Genomic DNA, 23708 nt, shown 5'->3' with positions numbered 1-23708 from the left:
CTAAGTAATTGACAAGATTATTAGTATCAAGTTTATCATGTTCATATGTTTACCTTTGCATGAGTGACCCGAACCCTTTAGACTATCTTTTATCATATTATTTACATTGCAATTTTCATTAATCATCAAACCAAACAAATCAAACCCAAATCGTAATCGACCTTGATAAAAATCCACCCATAGCAATTCACGACGTAATTCCCGTTTCCTTGTGTTCCACCCCTATTACTACATTAATTTGTGTCTAGGGAATTTATCTTTGCATAGGTAAGCGATAAACCTATCAAGGGGATATCGTTAACACCCTTATACAAATTACACATAACAATCCCTATGCACGTTTCTTTCGATCCCTAAGAGAACTACCCATTAATGAAAATACCCAAATAAGAATTCACAGGAATACTGTCCTAGACCAACGGGTGTATAATGCACCCACGTCTGATGAGGTTGCTGTTATTTGGACAGATAACTTGTCATCTAGCGAATCTAACACCCCACACATAATTGTGACTGCGAAGGATAACCAGTCCCATCGAATAATGCATTACTATGGGTGCTACGATCCTTTGCAGTACCCATTACTTTTCCCATACGGAGAGTGTGGGTGGGTGCAAGGGCTTCAAAAGCTAAACCCAAATGCAGCCCAGAAAGGGACCAATGCTCATAATAGGGTACCTTCTGAACTTAGCCAGACCGTCGAGTGCCTGTTAGAAGATGAATCAAACCGTATGTAACCTTACCAGTATAACTTACTTACGTGTTAATAGGTTTTCAGTAAGTAGTAATAAGAGTGACATCTACATTAGCTAATTGTTTATGCATGTCAACAATAGGTGCCGTGCAAATATATGGCCCAAAGTCCAAAATCGTTTCATGCCACCGGTATTATTGTTACAAATTGCAAAACCGCCCCGGAAATATGCTGCTTAGGACAGGACGGTGTTTTCAGCAGTACGTGGTTGACATGTACGTTAAGATCAAAAACGCCCGCCTTGATTATTTTCGGAACAATCAAGAAACGATAAGGGCTGAGTTATACCAAGGAATTCTTGATACTGTTGGGGCAGGTGAGCATCGTGCGGCAAACATTGGCAAGCGAGTTATTTTGCCACCGTCTTTCTTGGGAGGACCCCGGGACATGAAAAAGAGATATCTGAACTCAATGGCTCTTGTTCATAGGTTTGGGAAACCAGATTTGTTTGTCACCATGACGTGCAATGCTAACTGGCCTGAGATAAAAGATCAACTAGCCTCAGGAGAGGAGGCTCAGAATAGACTAGACTTAGTAGCTAGAGTCTTCCGTGCTAAGCTTCTAGCGCTGAAGAAACAAATTGTATAAAAGCAAATCTTTGGCGAAGTGGCTGCGTACGTATATGTAGTTGAATTCCAAAAAAGGGGTCTCCCTCATGTCCACTTCCTTATCATTTTGAAGGATGGGTATAGGCTGAAATGCCCAGCAGATTTTGACAAATTTGTTTCTTCTGAAATACCGTCTATGGCAAACCCATCCTTTCGTAAGTCTGTTCTTAAGCACATGATGCACGGTCCTTGTGGCAATCTTAATCCTGCATGTTCGTGTATGAAACATCCCAACACACTAGGGCGCTGCAAATTTAATTACCCAAAGCCCTACATGTCTGATACTATAATTAATGGTTCTGGATATCCGGACTATAGGAGGCGCAACACAGGCGAGGTGGTTGTTATACGGAAGCACAATATGGACAACAGGTGGGTTATCCCTTATAACCCATACTTATTGGCACTGTTCGACTGCCACCTGAATGTTGAAGTCTGTTCAACAATGCACGCAGTGAAATATTTATATAAGTATATATACAAAGGCCACGACAGGGTATCCTTCAGTTTAGCTGAAGGTGAAGAACCTCAAGCAGTAGATGAAATTTTGCAATACCAAACAGGCCGGTGGGTATCTCCATGCAAAGCAGCTTGGCGAATATTTGGTTTTGATCTATTTGAGACACAACCACCGGTGATGCCCCTGCAGATGCACCTCCCAAACATGCAGACAATACGCCCGAGGCCAACAGATAATTTGGCTGATGTCATTGCTGATGAAAAAAGAAGCCGCACACCCCTAACTGAGTTTTTCAGGACAAGTGCAACCGAAGGATGCCCCAAACTGTTGTACGGGGAATTCACAGAACACTACCGTTGGGATACTGGGTCTAGAACTTGGGAAAAAAGGAGGAACAAAGTTATTGCAATTGGCAGACTGGTTTTTGTAGCACCAGCCGAAGGTGAAAGGTTTTTCCTAAGGCTGTTGTTACTACACATCCGAGGTCCCACCTCATTTGAGTATTTGAAAACGGTGGATGGATACGTATGTGCAACGTTCCAAGAGGCAGCCTTGCGACACAGATTGTTTGAAGAAGAGGATGCCGACGAATTATGTATGACAGAGGCGTGCGCAATGCAGATGCCTATTGCACTTCGTCGCCTTTTCTCAACATTGCTAATTTTCGCCTAACCAAAGGACTCATCTTTGTCAGATGATTTTCGATTTCAATTTCCTGATGACCCACTGAAAGTTAGTCAGCTGACAGCTCGTGCAGTCGAGAGGTATTTAGAAGCTATGGGAAAGACAATGGCAGAGTTTGGGCTGGATCATCTAGATACCTGTACTGATGATGACGTTCGACGCACTAGAGATATAGTTGATGCCCTAGATGCAGCAATACCTGAAGACTGCAGATTGTGTAAATCACTGTTAAATCCAGCTGAGAAAGAAGCATTTACAACAATTATGGAACACATACAGTCCTCGAAACCAGGGGCATTCTTTATAGACGGACCGGGGGGCACCGGTAAAACTTTCTTATACAAAGCGTTGTACGCTGAGGTGCGCATGATGGGAGAAATTGTCTTACCTACAGCATCTTCAGGAATAGCTACAGCTAACATACTCGGCGGGCGAACAACACATTCGCAGTTTAAAATACCCTTGGAATGTGACATATCTCTGGCATGTGACGTCCCCAAACAAAGCAGCCTAGCTGCATTGATCCGTGCAGCAAGCTTGATAATTTGGGACGAGGCGTCAATGTCAAAGCGCCAGAATATTGAGTCTCTAGACCATCTTCTTCGAGACTTGTGTGACCCAAACCAGCTTTTTGGGGGAAAGGTAGTTGTATTCGGAGGTGACTTTCGGCAAACACTTCCTATTCTACCTCGAAAATCACAGCACGAAGTCGTAGAAGCGAGTTTGTTCAGCTCACACTTCTGGCCAAGGCTTATTAAGTTTAGCCTGACTGAAAACCTCCGTGCTAAAGATGATCCTGAATTTGCAAAGTTTTTACTTGCACTTGACAATGGCGAGTTACAGACAAAAGAATTTGAGAGCATTGAACTACCGGATGGTATTGTCAGAGTTCTGGACCAGTCAAATCCAAATCCAATTGCTGATTTAGCGGAACTTGCATTTCCAGAATTAGAACTTGGGACATTTGACTCCAACCTATTTACAGATCGAGCTATTTTAACACCCTTAAATGACGATGTTGATGCCATTAATGACGCTCTAATTGACCAGTTCCCAGGGCAATCTGTAACGTACACAAGTCACGATTCAATGTTAGATGACACCTGTGCAGTCTATCCTGCTGAGTTCATCAACAAATTGAATCCTGGGGGAATGAGTCCTCACAAACTTATACTTAAAGAAAATTGCCCTGTTATTCTGATTCGGAACCTCCAGCCATCATTTGGCTTATGCAATGGCACACGACTGATATGCAAGAGGTTTTTACCAAACACAATTGAATGTGTCATTATGACTGGGCAAAACAGGGGAGACATCGTGCTGATACCACGGATCAAACTCCGCCCAGCTCCTTCAGCTAACTATCCTTTTCAATTCCAGAGGAAACAGTTTCCATTAAAGCTCAGCTTTGCAATGACAGTCAACAAGTGTCAAGGCCAAACTTTAAGTCAGGTAGTTGTGTACCTACCTCGCCCATGTTTCTCTCATGGGCAGCTATATGTCGCACTATCCAGAGCGTGGAAAGCAAAACAAGTTACAGTTGTCGCAGCGCCAGGCCCACAAACAGTTCCCGCTACCTTCGTCAGAAACGTCGTATCATATGAAGCTCTAACCCTTGCCGGAATTGTATCACCTACTACCATTTAAAGGTAAATTACTGCTGCTGACTTCCTACCTGAACATTACATCTCTTGACGGATTATTGTTAGGAATTTAATCACAGCGAATATTAACGGTTTTTACTTGTATTTTACAATAGGCTTTGAATAAACAAGCAACACTGACGCTGTGCACTTGGAGCTACACACTTCCTGTACATTATCTACGCCTTACTATGCATAGCGCTGCCATGTGAAAAAATGCGTTACCTCATCTTTGATTGGACCAGCGTTATTTGGTGATGAAATCCCAGCTCAATTGTTCAGTTGCCAGATGTGCCAGCTGCTATAATCTATAGTCCAATGGACGATGAATTAGCTTTTCGAAATATGTATGCCTAAGCAACAACTAAAAATCACAGTGCTCTACTAAATATTCTCTGTGCTAAAAATTGAACAATTAGGCTATCCGCTAAATAGATGTTAGATTCCATAGAATGTTTATGTGAAAAAAGACCTTCTCCTCTATGTAAACCAAATATTAGATTTAACATTAAGGGTGATATTTTGTGAGGAAGTAGCTTTTAATGATTCAATCCCAAAAAAAATATTTATAATGGATCCTCCTTAAAGGGTATTTTAATCCTAAATAGATGGTATCTCAACAAAGTTGTACGTAATTATACATGTATATGTGTACAACTACTTACTAACCATACTCACAATATCTAATGTAGTAATGCCATTATAACCTATATATTTGCCATACAAACGTAGAATTACTAATATCCATCTCACAACGATAGGACATAGAACTGCATTATCTTATAATAAAATATAATAATTCAATCAAAGATAAATTACACGCAAAAAAACGGGATAACTGGACAAAACAAATTAAAACAACTTATATATTAAAACAAGGCAAAACACACAAAAAAAAAAAGAATAAATAAATATATACGAAATAAAAAAAAAACAAAAAAAATCAATAATTTTTAGTAAGATATGCCTTGTTAATTGTTAGTCATATATGAAAATTAATAAACTACTTAGTCTATATACAATTTTATACGTAAATAACCGTTTACGGTACAGTCAAATATTACTACTAATTGACAATTCCACCCAATAAACCAAACTTACCACAATAAATAATTAATTTAAAAAGTACAATAGCTCTACATACCACATATATACAACTACCCTCACAAAATCCTTCCCTTAATACACTCCAACACTCCATAGGTCATAGGCATAAGGCTAATGACTGTAGCATAGTACAGCAATGTGTCCCTCTATCAGTAAAACAATATACTAAAAGTATAAACCACACCACTCCTCAATATTGACCTTCATAAAAACAAGTAAAGCAAAGCTTTCAAAACAAGACTAACTGGAAAAATTGTCTGTGATATTACGATCTTCCTTCGACAGGAAACAATTCTAAATACCAACTGTGAAGGGGTAACTTCCTTTAGACTGCTTTTACTTGCTACTATGTGTATTACTAATTTACTGTTTACACTTTCAGCTTTTGTAATAAAATGCATGATTATAATGGCAACTTTTCAATGATTAGCTTTCTAATATTTTATGGTTATGCTACAGAGAGTCCTGCATCAATGGTGTTCATGCTATTTCTGTACAAACATTTAGCCTTGTTTAAATTTAAGGGCTTCTAAGTTCTAATGGTGTTAGAGGTCAAATCAGGTTACCCTTGTTGCTCTGTTTAATACCTGCCAGTGTACAATTGTCAAACTGCTTAACAAGGCTCTCTTTTAGACCAACAGCAGTGAGATACAGGTAAACGGGTCGTCGAACAATATAACATAGGGCAAATCCAAATATAAGCATGTCGCAGTTGAAATCTAAACTTATCGCAAGTAAAAGACAATTCTCCTTTCAACACATTCATTACATTTACAGTGTCCATACTATATTGTTCCGGTATTTTACGTGATACTGGAAACTATCAAACTTTCAGTTAAAATTGCACCTTCATATGACTGGAACTCAAGCGTTGTTATATTTCAATTTGCAATCAGATTATTTAACTAACGGTGTTGTACTTCAAAAATACCCAAAAATTATACATTTAATTTACCTGAACACTTGCTTACATTCTCGCGGTGTTGCTTTCTATGCAGTGCACCGTCTATCATGATTGAAGGCAGGGTATATTTAGATGAACTGAACAACAACAGCACAAATTACAGGGTCAAGGTTAAGGTTTTGCAGAAAGGGAAAGCCCAAAAATCTGCAAGGGATGTCCTCTATTAGACGGTGGTGCTGCAAGATGATAAGGCAAATAACGTGTTTATTATATTGTGTATATATTACATGCCAAATTTATAGGAATGCCACTGTGTGTTATTAATTATCAGTTATCAATTTGTTATTTGTGTACTTAAGTCGTCTATATAGCTTTGTTGGATTTTGTCTCCATTGAGTTGGTTATGTGAAACCTTTAAGCCCAGCTTACTTTACGTTTGGTAGGTGCCTTCATGCAGATGTCATTGCGTTTCTGTTGCTGTGTTTACAAGAACCCAAATAATAGCCATCGTTCTTTGCGTTTTGTAGGCGACTACTATGAACACTACTTGCCGTATTTCAAAAAATTGTTGTGTGTTTTTTTGTTTGTAAAAACCGCAATTATATTTCTGAGTTTGAGAGCCCTCTGTACAGGGTCAGAAAATGCGGGGGGTTCTATTTGGGGATCAGGTTGCAGCTCACATAGAAGCGCTCATGTGCAACGGGGTATATGAAATTGCAAATGCCCCAATCAGGCCAATGCAGGACCAATATAGGCGAGATCCTGCTGAGGTGCCATACACAATGGGTTTTGGAAAGCAGACACTCATCCACCCGCTTGCAACTGCACCTGAGGCCTTACTGCCGGAATACCAGAATGTTTCTCAAGTACCAAAAACAGCAACACCTTATGACATATTTGGTAAATATCGAGTGTGCAGAATGACTTTGCTTAATTACATAATGTTTCTGTTTATTAACAATAAATAAATGATCCTACCAGACGTTGCTGGAATCTTGTTGTATGTCGAACCAGCTGCGCGCGAAGTTCCCTCCAAACAAGGCCGCAAAAACACTGTTAGAGAGATGGTTATTACTGACCACAGGTAACGCTTGTCACATTTTTGAAAACGTACTAGACATACTGACCTCCCAAAAAACTAACACTACCATCTATGGCCCAGTACTGAACAACCAATTGTAGTCTCAGTCTGGAATGATCTTTCAGAAGGCGAATGTGATAAGCTGGCTTCCTTGGTCGATAAATTACCTGTAGTTGGCTTCACAGCTTTACGGGTTTCCAGCTATAGAGGTATAACCTATAACAGTGTCATAAGGCTTATCATGTTCCAATATTGCTGCTGTATTAAACTGAGTATCATGCAGGCTTCTCATTAACATGCACCATGTCAACCGTAATCAATATCAACCCTACAGGTCCTAAAATAACTGCCCAGATAGAATGGTATGATCCCTTCAGCTATAAACCTACAACATTATTTGCCAACTTCATCTTCAATGCTTAGTTAAACACCACCACCCTTACTAATCACAGTTATCTTCTGTAGGGGGAGTCGAAACAGAGAGTTCCTGAAAGATTTACAGTCAAGAATTTACCAGGTCAGGGACCCTGACACGCCTACCCCTTTGATTACGTTGAGTGACCTCACCAAAAAAAAGGTATAAGCAAATATCCTGCAAATGATCATCTTACGACAACACTATGTTAAACCTCCTCCACACTACTTTGAGCTTGTTAGTGTATACACAACCACGTGCACACTGTACAAATTATACTAAGACCTGTTCACACTCGATATTGAATTGCCCTTATGTCCACTGTTTTACCTTCGAAATTTCGTGTGTAATTCGCAACAGGCAAACAAGACACTTCAGGATGAGCGATACAAGCTTAACGTCACAGTGGCAAAAGTAGATCTGCAGAAAGTTAATGCCTACTTAGGCTGTTCAAACTGTGATAAGCGTACTGACTATGCATCCGGGGAAACGTTCAAGTGTGAAACATGCACTAAGGATAGAGTTGTGTCAGAGCCAAGGTAGTCTACGCCCACATTTCCTGTAAATGACACAATCAAACTGCCTCATGATCAAACATGTATATGTTAATAATTTATAAAATTTAAACGCATGATTACTTTCAATTGTGAAGTCTCTGACGGCACTGGACAGATGGAAATAACAGCATTCACAGCAGATACAGTGGCAATGTTCCAGATGTCGGCAGGAGATATATTCCATATGAGACATACGGTATGTTATCAAATTTAAATAGCGTTTGCACTTATGACACTCTAGAGCACTCTCCAACAGTCATACCAAATGACCTTCCATACGTGAATAGCAGGCAAATTAACAGCAACACCATTTAGAGCCCAATCATTAAAATCTTAACTATGTCTTCTCAAACAAACCTCTGACAAACATTCAGAATGTCAAAAATAAACATATGACATTGGGGTAGACCAACTAAATCAGATAAACAGATAGGCTGGTTCAGCCAGACTAATGATTTTACATCAAAACATAATAAAACATATATGCTGACTTGAAAAAACATTACAGGTTCAATTTTAAAAAAAGTCCTATCTGCAATCTTTAAGTTTGACTATCCCTTACAACAGAATTTTTAAACTTCGTCGACACCCAAACTTACAAGCTATTGTTCTCTTTTTAAGGACGACAGTATAACATTCAGGAAGGCTTGTGAACCTTTAAAGAACGGGCCCTTAGTAATTGAAGTTTCACCAAATATTGCACTATAAAGGAACAATATTTTGCAATGGGCTCTTCGCAAAATTGTTGCAGTTCCATCGCAGCACAAAGATACCTCAAAACAGCCAGAATCTACCACGCACGAACAGCACGAACCTCACGGTTCAGAGTCTATGCCGGTCATAGTCAGTTCAAAACAGCCTGCCACGGTAGCTAGACAATTGCAATTTGAAGAAACAGAACAACCCTCTACCAATCTGACGCTGGTTGATGTTGCAGTGACTTCCGACTATCCATCGTTACGGAAGCTTCATGCGTCAGTCATTTCAATCCCTGAAAACATACAATTGCAGCCTGTATCTCCTAATCAAGCTGCTGAAACCGAAGTTACTCATGCACCTGCTACCTCTTCTAATACATCTAAGACGATTACCGTGCCGACAATCCCATTGCTGAAAACACCCAAGGCTGAAAAAAATACTTCATGCACCCCAGAAACCCCAGCACAAAGCACTCCAAAGCGTCACACTACCAAGCAGAGTTCTGGATCGCCTACAAAAAAAGAAACCCACCAGCAGCTCAGCTGTAACCCAGTAATCCCACTTTGAATACTTACAAGCTGACCGGCTGCAGCATGTATGTAAATAGTAACTATGACTGAATCCCCTACTTATAAAGCCTTGAAGGTGCACCTCCTATCCATTTTTGGAAAACAGAATGGTGGTATAAAGGCTATAGGGCGCCCCTGGCATTTTGGGAACACTTTTGCATACATAGCATCGTGTTCTGACCAAAAGCATCCTGACTTTTGCTTTTGGGGTTAAATGTATTATTTTGGATCTATGCTACCAAAAAAAACTCTGAACTATTGTGTTTAAGTAACTAAGTAACAATCAAGGTCGAGTTTGTTTTATGAATTAATCATGTTTTTTCAATCCACTTAGGCAATCATCTATGCCTAATAATTACAGGTTGACCTTTCAGAAACTAACCATATGAAGGTAATGGTTCCACTTAACAACTTGTAATTTACTCCCTAAACGTCCGCCAATGAAAACATTTGACAGTCCCTTTCTAAATCGGCCTGTCATTTCGCTGGTATACATTAATACAATTTAGAAACAAACAGTCGAAATTTAGCATTTTAGCATGGTAAAAAAAAAAAAAAAAAAAAAAAAAAAAAAACAAACTGTGGCAGTGGCAACCAAAAAAAATAGCATAATTGTTACTGCACAAACCATACAGTTGCATTTCCAGTTGCACCTAAATCTAACCAGTCGGTTGTGAACTAACTACATATCTTGCCTTCAAAACACAATCCCCTAAATTAAGCAAAAGAAATGTACCACTCAAAAGATAACAGTCTCCACAAGATCTACAGAGTGCATGATTAGACCTTATAGAACATGCATTGATACAACATAAATAATCCATAGAACAGTACTAGGATAAGATTAAACATATTACATAGAACGATATTATAGTGTTATAAACCCCAAAAAAAACAATAATATAGATGTGAATATGTTTTACTAAACACAACAGCTGAAATATTGTATTTGGCTCACCACATACTATACACCCACACCCCCACACAAAAAAAAAAAAAAAATATATATATATATATATATATATATATATATATATATATATATATATATATATATATATATATATATATATATATATATATATATAAAGATAAAGGAAAACAAACATAGAAGGAGAAATAGAAAGATATATCAAAGCACTATCATAAAATTCAGAGATCCCAGCACATATTGTAGAGACAATCTTAGACATCTTACTGTAGCTTATCGAAGGTACACACATGTTTTCTCTGTTATTTTGCAAACCAAATCTAAAAGGCTAGCAGTTAGTCACAAACAAACTTTTACGTAGTTTACCACAGGGATACTGAATCTAAAATCCATCTAGACTTTTCAAGCTTTACACCATACATAGCTGAATAGTAGCTACATTATTCGTGCTATATATTGTATCTATACAACGAAGGTTTCATAACTGTTTAATTGCTTGCATCTCTGTTAAAATGCAGATCATTATGAGACCTTTAAGGAAACACATTAGGGAATTCTCTGGCACAACTGGTCCATACACTATTAAAGCACGGGTCGTCGATATAACAATTGTGCGTTCAGCAACACCTGGAAGCCCCTTAGAGTACCAAGAAATCACCTTTCAAGATGACGAGGTACCTTACAAATAACTTTATACTATTTCCTGATTAACAAAACTTTCTTTGATTCCTAAACTATCACTGCATCATATATCATACACCTGCTTACTTGAGGTGCCTAGAGAAATGTCATTGTTTTCTAAGACTTGCAAAATCGCATTACAATATTGCCTGTTTTTTTTTTTTTTTTTTTTTGGTCTTGTTGAACTTCATCCTCTTAGAGATAAGACTATTTTGCCGTAAACTGATCAGTTTTGTGTTAAATTGTTCGTACATGCCAATTGTGTCCGAATATGCCTAAACAGAATCAAAAGTCCTAATATCAGAGCTATCATATTACGCATACTCATATTTACTTTAACTTGACCACGACAAACCACAGTAACAGGACATGATCCTGACCGTGCAGGGTACTATAATGAAGACCTACCTCTTCAATGAATCCCTAGAAGCATTTGAGGATGTTATGCAAGAAGGCAAGGAATATGACATTGCTAATGCCAGGGTCGAACCAATACGTGCTAACTCTTCAGGAAGTTCAAGAAATCAAATTTATGAAATTGATTTCAACATCAACACGATTATCCAACCTGTTCCCGAAATAGAAGTTCCCGAGATGCCTAATTACGTGTTAATTGGAACTATCCCTAGAACAATATCACTTGATGTTCGCTACGGTAAGTTGCAGTGCAATTAAATGTACATTCCAATTTCAACTAATAATACACATACAATGGCAAGTGTAAAAAAAAAAAAAAAAAAAAAAAAAAAAAAAAAAGTAATTAGTACATACATCTGTTAGCCATTTAACTATATCTACAATTTCAGATGTCTTAGGAGTTGTTATATATGTGGACCGGCGCTGCAATGATACTAACTACAACTGTCGGACCTCAGATGCTTGCGAGGTTGTAATTGTTGATCACAGGTACACTCCTAATTGTTGATCGCAAAACTATGCATGCACAAACCTATACTAAATCCAGGCTTTAAAAAATCTTTTCCGGAATGTAGTCATCAGCAGGTGATGATGATAACAGCCTGGACAGACTTAGCAATTCAAGAATGTGCAGCATTACACTCTGTTGCAGCAGCTTTTCCAGTAGTTGGCTTTACAGCTCTGATGCCCTCATACCAAAAAGGTTCAATCTGAAACTTGCTAGGTAAGTATATAGCAACGAAGAACAATGAAAATTACTAACAGCAATGTATGAACTCTTATATTGCAGGCTTCTCACTCATAACAACGCATGCATCATTCATAATCTTAAATCCACAGGCAGAAAAGGCAGAATCGCTCAAGGCTTGGTAAGCACACATTGAATGTTCTGCATAACTATATGATATATTTGCTTGATATATATACTGCTACTATTTACATTGATACAGGGCTAAGGAAAATGAAAACATGCTTAATGCAAAAAGACAACAGATCTTCGAGTGCCGCCGTCCAAAGCTCACACGCAGGATAACAACCATTGAAAATCTCCTCGAGAAGAATGTAAGTTCCATAAAAATGTTACCTACATATCACATCGAAACACAACTATTAAATGCAACAACCATACCTTATGACATGAACACTTATCACTAACCCGATTCGTGTGCACAAAATATTAATACATTGCGAAAGTACTGTTTTTATTTAAAATACTGAACATTTCTCACACGAGCGTACGTGTTTATTAAATAATGTTTACAAAAATGGTACAAATTACAGGCTACCAACACTTTACAAGAGGAATCCCACTGGCTGCACGTTAAGCTCAACAACTTCATCAAATACGACATACACCTATACCTTGGTTGCAGCTTTTGCAGCACAAGCAGCAGTCAACCTAAGGGCTCTGTATATACATGTGATTCATGTTTTACAGCAAACGTCACCTTAATTCCACGATAATAATTCAAAAATGCAAATTACTCCCACTCCATCCCCCGCACACCACAAAATAACCGACAACACTACAAACAACACCATTACGGGTTCTTAACTGCAATCTGGTATGCATATACAGAATGACAATAACATTTGAAGTAACAGACGCGTCCGGGGAATACACACTAACAGCATCCACTAACAACTCAGAAAAGCTTGTAGAAATGGAAGCATCCATTTTGTATGAAATGCCTGTACAGGTAATAACATTACTATACGTGGTACCTTGTATATTTACTGTCTGCTAAGTTAAACTACCGGCCCATAATAAGCTGTTTACGTTATAAGAAACACTCATACCTCTGTTAAAAAAACAAACCTAAACAACTTACAATATATGTACACGTTTTGTGATCTGCAGGAACGGGAAAACTTCCTAAAGTACATCGAATCTAAAATTCAGAGAACAAAACTGTATGTACAGGTCGTCCCCACAACTGCTCTTTCTAGAGCATAGCAACTAGAGTGGGTGCTAAAGCAAGTTTCTCTAAACTAAAGAAGCAAGACGTTTAAAAGCTGCCTTGGCAAATTTTGGTGCACTTTTGTAACCGTTGCTTTACAAGTTAACAATGATCGTCTAATGTTAGGGTTTTACGTTATAATCTGCACAAACTTATAAATAATTAGCTCCTCGCAGTTAGCGTTATTTAGAAATTAATAGCTTCTAAATGCGGAATTGCTAATCTGTCAAAATAATTAGCTTCACTGGAAATACTATGTTGTTTACTTCCTATACATTAACTACTTCAACCCATCATACTTCGCACAAAACAACCACGGCCGTTAGCGATATTTCTCAAAACTTAGAAAATACAGAAACACAAATTGGGGCTCCGCGCCCGGGAGGGCGCGGCGCAACAACTAGTTTTTTTAAAAATTTGAAGTTGTTTAATTTTTTTTTTTATTCTACATGCTACCCCTCAACTTTTCGACTTTCTACGTGATACCCCTACACTTTTTAAAACATACATGGTACCCCTAATTGTTGTCATTATCACTAAGTGCACCCCTAAACTTTATTTTTCGTCAATTAAACTTAGTTTAGGCATTAAGTGATGACTTGGACGCGTAACCAAGTTTGTTATTTATTATCCAATGACATATGGACTCTATTAGACTCAATATCCATCTCGATCCTAATATTTATTAATATATATGGGCTAAAAATTTTTGACGGAAAACTTATTGATCCCATGCCAAATTATTACGTCCAAAGATGGATATTTGAGCCTAATAGAGTCTTTATGTCATGGGATGATAAATGACAAGCTTGGTTACGCGTCCAAGTAATCACGTAACGCCTAAAACTGAGTTTAATTGACAGAAAATAAAGTTTAGGGGTACACTTAGTCATAATGACAACAATTAGGGGTACCATATATGTTTTAAAAAGTGTAGGGGTACCATGTAGAAAGTCAAAAAATTAAGGGGTACCATGTAGAATATCCCTTGATTGTTTTATGAGATTATTGTTTCAAAGAAACCAAAATCGCCTATTTTAGTCATTGTGGGGAATTATGGTCAATCATAGTTTTTTTATCGAATAAACATTGGTTGACCATAACTCACTCTAAATTATGAGTTCGAAGGGTATAGCTTAGAAGACTAAATAATTTAAGTGTACAATTGAGAAAATCTTCAAAATTAAGTCCTAACTAGGTTTGGTGCCCGGCTTCGCCCGGGCTATCTTTATTTACCATTAAATTTTATTTTCAATGAAATAACCTATGTTGGAGTTGTCTAACTCACACGTTTACTATTTGTAATATATTTTTCTACGGCATATCTTGTAATTGTGATGAACTGTATAATTTATTTTCAAATTATGAGACACGTTCATTTCCCCGCTTTTAATATTGTTACTTTCACGACATTTTTTTTCTTAATATCATTACGTTCACTACTCCCGTGGTTACTATTGTTTCTTTTACTAATTCCTCTATTTTTTTCCTGTTAAATTCATGATTCCCGTTAATTTTATCCGGCCTATATTTAAATAAATAAAATATTTCCTTGAGTCGATTGATTATTTAATTGTTCATATTTTTTCTTATTGTTACCACTGTTACTTTCACTATATTCATAGTTACTTTCACTACTCCCACTATCATTATTATAATTGTCACTACTCCCGCATTAATACCGTTAATTTTATTAATCTCGTTTATACTACTACAATTAATTTAATATATAATTCTATGATGATACTAATTAATTCCATAAGTGTGGCATGTTAATTTTAAGGAAAATCACTATATTCTTGTGTTTTCTAAATTTAATTACTTTAATTTAATGTAATTTCCATAAATATTCTTCATCAAGGCATCTTTATATTATATTTTTAACCAAAACTATATAATATTTACATTGAGGTCCCTTTATCAGGTCCATGACACGGTGCTATCGATTTAAAACTATATAGTATAATTAATTTGTATAGATTTCTTTAATTACATTGAAGTCCCTTGGTTTCTGGAATTAATATATAGTATTGAAAGCTTTAGTATCACATCTCATAACTTTAATAATTAAGCTCAATCGACCGGAATTGGAGACATGGTATCCCAAGATTTCATTTTTGTGCACACTACATCCTTCCTTTACTTTTCCGTTATAAGATGCATAGAACTATCCACTTATCTACATAAACTCCTGGCTTCAAAGTTGGCAAATGCAAAAACTATATTAAGAGATCCGTTAAATTAGATCCTAGATGTTTCGATCAAACAATTACCCAATAATTCCACTATGACAAAACATTAACCAAAAGAATTTAAATAGCTGCAAGAAATATGAAGGGCAGAAAAGGATTCACTTCATAACTATCACACCAAAACTGCAATGATAAATCATCGTCGGCTCAACATGTTACTTTTGATTGATATGAACTATGGTCATTAAAATTTATCTACAACCCACAAATAGGAATCTCAAACGTTCCTTTTATGCAAAATGATCCCATTGATATTGTTCTACTAGCTAAACAATAACTAATGTACTGCATAAATAATCTACACTGTTTTTCACCGCGGATGCTCCCAAAAATTACTCCAACTCCTTCACGAAATCAATGTTGTCAACAAACACCTGCACATAGAACATGATGTAAGATAACTTCGCCGAGATCAGGCCTAACAGGCTAACAGGACATTTTATTAGATATTGGTTACTGCTAATCTAGGTTGTTCATTGTTGCAACATAAACGTGGAACAAGTGATGGGGGGGTGTAAAGCCGGGAATCCCTCAAAATAGATGCAGCCAAAGTTCTACTCGAGTTTGTCAAACCGAGCCGAGCCTGAGCTCATTTACGCCCAACCCCAAATAAACTTGTTTGGACTCATAATTTTTATAATTTATTTTTCTCAACAACATATCATTCTGAATTAGACATGTACATTAAATAACAAGAACATCATGAATGCGCCTGAGCCTAAGCTGAGCTTCATATTCTTCCGAGCCAGAGCTAAACCATTAAATTTTCGTTTTAGTTGAACTTCAGCTCGAGCTCAAGTTTTCAAACAAATCTCAAGCTCCAAATCAGCTCCATTATACTTCTAGGAAGAAGAGTTGTGATAAGTCTGCCAAACTAACCCGGCCACAAAGTGACTGACCAGGAAGACTAAAGGACTACATTTGGCTGTTGAAAAACATTTATTGAACGTCAACAAGAGAAGTTGTATTCAATACTCATAAACGCCAAAAGCCTTTCTAAATGTGTGCATTTTGACGAAATAAATTCAATATGAAAGAAAGCCATACCGTTTTCCAACCATCAGGATCAAGGCATGCTGTGATCTTGGTACTGATACCCGGCAAAGGCCCTGGCTCTCTTGTGATCGTTCCTCCGCACAGTTTAACAGCTTCTGCTGTTTTATAAACATCATCCGTGCCTATGGCTATCTGAATTACAGATACACGTACTTAAATGAATCAGTTTGACAGTACAATTTGAGAGGCAACAAATGAGATTATACAACCATGGTCTATGGCAGTTGCCCGAATGGGTTGGCTTAGGTTGCTTACAACATGAACTAATAGCTCAAGGATAGAGGGGTCAAACTCTTTCGGTAAAAATCAACTTGAGATTATACCTTCAGAGTTCAGAGATGGTCACCGTAACAATAAGGGTGGCTAATTTGATGTACTTAGTTTGCATACCACGTATGGCCGGTGTTCACCCTGTACGCACCTAAGATAACAACTGAAGGTTCCCTCCGCAAAAAAAAAAAAAAAAAAAAAGGCTACCATAATATGAATTTGTGGAAAGTTTTAGGGATAAGATAGAGCGGAAATGAGTATGACCGACAATACACACCTAGGCTAGCGAATGAGTGAAGCCATGTGACTCAAACTCCAATTAATTATACATGGCCAAGATCAATGGATCCTCTTTTCAAAATCTCTAGATGTCCTTTCATTGTCGCTCATTTCCTATGCAAGGTGGTACACTTATAGTCTTCTACCCAGTTCTATAAACTTCCAAGTTCCATCATTCAATGCTCGATTGTTGATAGCAACTACTTCTTTTCCCCCTCTCCGTGTATGAGAAACACACATCACCCATCACACGGTTGAAATTAGGTTCTAACATCTTAATATATACTTTTCACGATCATGTCAATGAGCCATCTAGTTAAGATCACATTCCAAATGCCAACCAGTGACCAAAAAAAAAAATCACACGCATAATGTTTACATAATTTGCGAGCAGCGAAGAGCTATATTACCTGCGCATAGGCATTTCCCTTGTCATACTCAGTAACCCCATAGTTGTAAGTCAACTCCATCACTGCACTTTTGTCTTCAGGACCATAGCCCAACATTGCTATTGTGTACTGAAATAAATAGCAGTGAAATTAGGCCATCAAAAAGTATAGAAATATAATTAGTTCAAATAGCACAGAGGTCATCATTTGAAGATAAATACAAACAGCTGCACAAAGCAGGTAAATGTGCATGAATAGGTATCCAGCACTTTGGTGATAACAGGTCCCACAACGGGGTCTTACTACTCCTACACATCCAAGTGCAACCTATAATGAATAAAATCTAATGTCTTGCGCCTGTTTATCTCCAGTGCAAACGAAGCGCCACATATTAGAAAAGCGACTACCTGGGTGATATATCAAGCGAAAGGTCTCTACTCTCTAGGTTCTTGTAAAGCGTTCCTACACTAAGATATTGTAAACCGCGTGTTACTCGCCCAAATACCCCTATAAAAGAGCTTTTTAGTAACTACCTTTTCTAGGTGATTTGCATAGATAATATACATACTTGTGTAGAACAGGTTGAGTCTCTAATGTGAGTTATGAGGATCCAACTGAATTAAATCGTCAAGCACATGAAAGCTTGCAAATATGTGGCTTAACGTTATTTAGACTGAGGTACATTGTCAAAACATATGCAGCATCTTTATGCATACAGAAAAGAAATTTCCGGCAAATTGATCCTGTTGACACTGCAGAAGAATATCAGGTCACACATGCTGTGCTCAAGAAGAAGATTTGTACTGAACAAATGTTATTCATCAGACGAGCCAATGCCAACGCACAGCTCTATGCAGAAGATTTTGGCTGTTATAGAAGCAGTGAATGACATATGTTACCTTGTATTGTGGATTATCCCGTGTTCGTAAAAGCTCCATGCCAAAAGCCTGCAATTCAAGATGCCACTTACTGACTTAGCCTTCTTTATATAAACTTAATCCATGTAAAGCTACATAACTCTAGCACGGCGACACTCACATTTTTGTAAAATTCAATGGCTCGATCAAGATCACCAACTCGCAACATTACTTGGCACAATGGCTCAGGTGTAGGACCCCTTTCGATAAGTTCGAACTTGTAACCATCAGGATCTTCAATAAATGCAATGACTGTCTTGCCGCCCTTAACAGGTCCGGGTTCCCGAGTTACCGTTCCCCCTTTAGCCTTGATAAGTTCCACGGTCTTGGCCACCTGTATATGACGGAACACAAAATAATAAAGAGCTGACACAGTCAAACAAGAAAAGTTGACAGATAAGTGCAAACCAGAAGCAGCCTAAGAACATCTCCCAGCTTGGGATATAATTCTATGAATCCAGGAACTATAGTTCAGCAATCATATAATCCTATGACATGAAAACAGATTCCATTTTGTGGACTCATGGTAGACTTATAGTCATAGTTATAAATACCGTCCATGATACCGAAACATGACCGAATTATCAAGGGATTAGAAGTCTATCGTGACTGCATGTTGTACAGATATTGACTGCATTTACAGCGGCACGGATGAGATCAGGCGGCAATGGTCAAATTCGAGATAAAGTCTCAGACCAAGATTTCGAATATGTTGATAGTCATTAATAATGTCCCAAATTCTCTCATCATTTGGGAGCATCATATTCAAAGGTAAACTTAATATGGACATATCAGATATCCCGCAACATCCAGAAGCAGTCATACAACACAGGAAGCCTTTCGGTACACTCATAGTTTAAAGCTCAGACTCAAGCTTATCCATTATTCATTTCCAACATAACTCATTTTCACTGTTCAAGCCACCATTTGGTGGGTCAGACAGGATCAGAATGTTAAGATAAGCAGACTTCCAGAATTTAGACCATTGTTTGCTTTGACCCACTTCAGAATTTAAATTCACCAACTTCAACCATCAAACAGGTTGGACAGATCATACGATCAAGTGAAAATTCAGAATAAGAAAGCACGGGTACTATAAGGAGGTTTGTGTCATACTACTTACCAATGTATTGAAGAAATGACCTACTATCTAATACGAATGCTAGAATACCATATGCAGATTTAAACTTAATTATTGGAACAACAGGTGACATCAACTTATGAAATATCTTTAGTCATCTTTCTAGTTAGCAATATGTCAATATGCAACTCCCGTGGTCCTTTGCTCTAGACTGACTACCAACGAATTGTCTGTTTTAGGTGAGCCAATACACTCCGTAAGAGAAGAACCAAGCTTCTATTTATTTATTTTTTGGGTGGGAGAGGCCTAGAGCTGTCAACAAACAAAGTCACAACTCACAACCATCATGGCACAGACCGTGTAGTGAGTACTGATTAGTGACTAGTGACTAGTGAACAAGCTTCGTAAAAGCTCATGTATGAGTTAACACAAGAAAATTTTCAGCTTTTTATTACCAAACATTCCACTGGATTGCCGAAAACATTCCTGAATTAAAATAGACGACAAGTTAAAAAAAGAAAACAACTGAACTGAATATCAAACATCCAGTAGTTCAATGAATTTTCAGTACATAACTCCAAACGAATTAGCCTCTATGAAGAAGAAAATGAAAGACAGATCACAGAAAATCAATGAATTTACATATAACATATACAAATGAGTATTTACAGAAAGTTCAGATAGACCATGCAGTAAACATTTAACAGAACAAGAGTACATTCTTACATCCTCCACTGCAATGCCAAAATGCCCAAAACCAGCTCCAATATCATATTGATCAACGCCGTAATCTGACAATACCAAAAGAACAGTAACACAACAAACCTGTTAGTCGAAGTTCTTGTTTTAATTATTACATAAATGTGAGGGATTGAGAGGAAGCACAAGTCTGTAATTTGATACGGAGTATAATTTTGACATGAGCTATGAAGTCACTTACTGTAAGTCAACTCTATGACAAAGTGAGAATCTTCAGGTCCATAACCAAGAAAAGCATTGGTGTATCTCTCCTCCGGTATGTCACGTTTCCTTAATAGCTTCATGCCCAGACACTCAGTGTAGAATCTGCAATAATCAATAGTTTAAAACTCCTGCAAATTTTGAAAGACACTGAAAAATGAAATCATTGCCTTGAAATTGTATAGAAGCATGAGTACTTTATTGTTCTGTCAAGATCTCCAACGCGATAAACAACATGGAGCATTCTTCGATTGTCTTTCTTAACCCACTCCAAGACATTTTCTTCAACGGCACTTGTGCTGGCTTGTGCAGCATTTCCAGTAGCACTAACAGACAAATTGTTGCCTCCTCTTTGCAACAACCTTGAAGCTCGTAAACCAAAAGAATGCAATTGAGGAACACCTGACCAAATGAAATAATATGTAAGCACAAGTAAATAATGACACGAACTACAAATAAGCACCACCCAAAGTGATATAGAAAATGACTGTTTCATTCCTAGTAGTTATCAAAAATATCAGCAGGTACTGCAATTAAATAATACTCCGTATTGAAACTTTTTCATCAGAAACTGTTATGACTTGTAATTTCCATGTGGCTAACCACCCTCAAAAATGCAAATTTAAGAATAAGAACTCCAAACAAGTTCTTTCAAGTTCCCTCATGATGGGCACCGCCGTTTTTACACATCCTTAACCAAAAAATTGAGTTCATTTACCAAAAAAACAACTGCCTTTGAAACTGGCTACTGTCGATTTTCGTTAATTAGAACTAATGGTTGCTTATGTTAACTACATAAAGGTTTTCAAATTGAGATTGCAAACAATTCCAACACCAACAACAACATCAAAGCCTTAATCCCAAAATGATTTGGGGTCGACCGACATGAATCATTCCAACACCAAGAGAGAGAAACAGTAAAACACCATTACTTAACTACCTTAAAGACTCCAACTTATGGTGAGGTAAGGGGATCAAATGTACGCAGACCTACCCCTCTGTGGATTCATCACAAGGAGACGTTTCTTAGATGACCCATGATAAAAGTTGCTTTATTCCATCATATATTCATATCCCAAGGTCAAAGAATAGCGAGTCTATGCTAGGACTCCAAGAAAATCACAACCGAAATGGAAGTATTACCATCTATCACTATGAATTGCAAACCAATCACAACAGTCCGTAGCTCAGCTTGAATAGCTGACTGACCCATTGTTCACACAAAATTGCCATTTAAAGTCAACTATATCAAACATTATAGAACTGCAAAACTCCCAAAGTTTCAATCTTGCAATTTCCAAATTGCAGAAATCCAATTATAAAACAAAATTTCAACAAAATCAAAAACTACCCACTACCCAACTTCAATTTTTGAACACTTGTCAATACCCAAATTCAACAATCCAAAAAAAAATCAAAATTAAATCACTACCCAGTATCCAAAATTTCATCTTTAACCTTTAACAATACTCAAATCAATAAAAAAAACCCACATTTAATATCAAACAAGATTACATAAAATTAAATATATACTAAAATAAAAGAAATGAATGGCATACCACTGGCCAAGTGTAGTGAAGAGAGAGGTCTAGAAGGGATAGAAGAGGAAAATCTGAAAGATGAGAAAGAAATCAAAGATGGTCTCAATGTTGATGCCATGGGCAATATTCTCACCATTATTCTCCTCTTTTTTTGTTAATTTATTGAAATTAAACGGTGGGATTGATAGAAGATGAGGGTTTAGTTCATCTCAATCGAAAAAAGAATAGCCAGCCGAGTGTTGTAATTGGTAGAAGAAAAAGGTTGAGGAATATAACAACAAAGGAATGAAAGGAAGTTGTGGAGAGAAGTGAGGTCGAGGTGGTTCTTGATTTTTGATGGGTTATTGAGTTGTTGATGATGATTTCATGAGTGTGTGGGGTGGGTCCTCTCTTTCTCTATTTTTGTGTGTTTGTTGATTCAAATGAACACAAGATTTTGTATTTCGATCGTCGGTCTGATTTGTGATTTTCGTGTTTCATGGTATGTTGGTTTGATATTTAAGTAGAATCTGGTAAATGGGTTAATCGGATCAATTTAAGTCGAGTTATTAAAGTCGAGTTAATTTTAACAGGTCTGCATATCTATCTATATTAATAAAGGAAGCTTTTTTCGAGCGATTACAGAGAGTCCAACTTTTCGAAACTGCTTAATATATTTTTTAATGCAAATATTTTTAGAGATAATAATCAGATATAAAATTGATTATATATTGGAGAAGATAAAAAAACACATGTAACCCAACCATAAAAAAGGTGTAGTGCTAATAAAATTCTATTATCTTACATAAACTATTTTTTTTTTAAGAATTACTGATTTATTTTGTATATAAAAAGTTTCATGCGTAAATTCCATGCATTTATTCCTCTAATACATATACTTGATTGATTCTTCATCTATGTCGACCATTTTTTATATATGTTTTATTGTCTCCATAGTTTTCCCGAGCAAATTTGCGATTTCGTTTATTATATATATGTATATGCTTTATTGTTTTCAAATTTCGTAAACCATGCATTCTTATAATCTTATTCCTTGCATATCGTCAATTGTTTTCTTAAACTGCAATTATTTTGAGCTTTCTAATTTTCTAACAATTATTTTTATTTTATTTTGTAGGTGTACCAAGCGGTTTAAGTCAAGTTGATCAATATGAATTCCTCCGAACTTACTCCCTCCTGTCAATTTTGGTATTCCCGTTTCTATTTGTTCATCTAGACTAGATTGTTTTCGTTATTATAGATTTTTTTCTAATATTTATTTATCGGATTGTTCTGCATGTGTGTCGATTTCATCAACTCTAAGATCAGATTGCGCATCTATACCTATTCACAATATGTCAATATATATATTTATTGATTGAAGTGAGAATTATACTAACCAATTTCTCCTTATTACAGTTAGTTATTATTGTGCGTGAATCGCGATGCAACAATAATGGATAATTTGTAAAATACAAAAAAAAAAAGGTAGACTATGGATTATCATAGTACA

At 37.0% G+C, this 23708-nt stretch overlaps 1 protein-coding gene across 1 annotated transcript; it reads right to left on the bottom strand.

Moving 5' to 3' along the window:
- Positions 1-15862: 15862 nt before the first annotated feature.
- LOC141605903 (putative lactoylglutathione lyase, chloroplastic) lies at positions 15863-22646 on the bottom strand. Its single transcript, XM_074424832.1, has 9 exons — positions 22235-22646; positions 20873-21077; positions 20656-20780; positions 20442-20506; positions 18756-18968; positions 18617-18664; positions 17739-17846; positions 16771-16911; positions 15863-16097 (listed from the first exon to the last, which is right to left on the bottom strand). The coding sequence occupies exons 1-9, from the start codon at positions 22350-22352 to the stop codon at positions 16056-16058; spliced, it is 1065 nt and encodes a 354-aa protein (XP_074280933.1). The 5' UTR covers positions 22353-22646; the 3' UTR covers positions 15863-16055.
- Between the last annotated feature and the right edge of the window lie 1062 nt (positions 22647-23708).

The sequence above is a fragment of the Silene latifolia genome, chromosome 10 (genome assembly GCF_048544455.1).
Source record: "Silene latifolia isolate original U9 population chromosome 10, ASM4854445v1, whole genome shotgun sequence".
NCBI lineage: Eukaryota > Viridiplantae > Streptophyta > Magnoliopsida > Caryophyllales > Caryophyllaceae > Silene > Silene latifolia.
Note: the sequence above shows the minus strand (reverse complement) of the source record. Positions and strands in the feature narration are given on the sequence as shown.

What these genes read in the sequence shown, in the direction of transcription:
- LOC141605903 (XM_074424832.1), bottom strand. Translation starts at nt 22,352, where the DNA reads ATGGTGAGAATATTGCCCATGGCATCAACATTGAGACCATCTTTGATT. An exon ending in GATCTTGACAGAACAATAAA is followed by an intron (nt 20,781 to 20,872) that starts GTACTCATGCTT and finishes TGATTATTGCAG; the next exon opens with ATTCTACACTGAGTGTCTGG. An exon ending in ATCCTGATGGTTGGAAAACG is followed by an intron (nt 16,098 to 16,770) that starts GTATGGCTTTCT and finishes TTCTATGTGCAG; the next exon opens with GTGTTTGTTGACAACATTGA.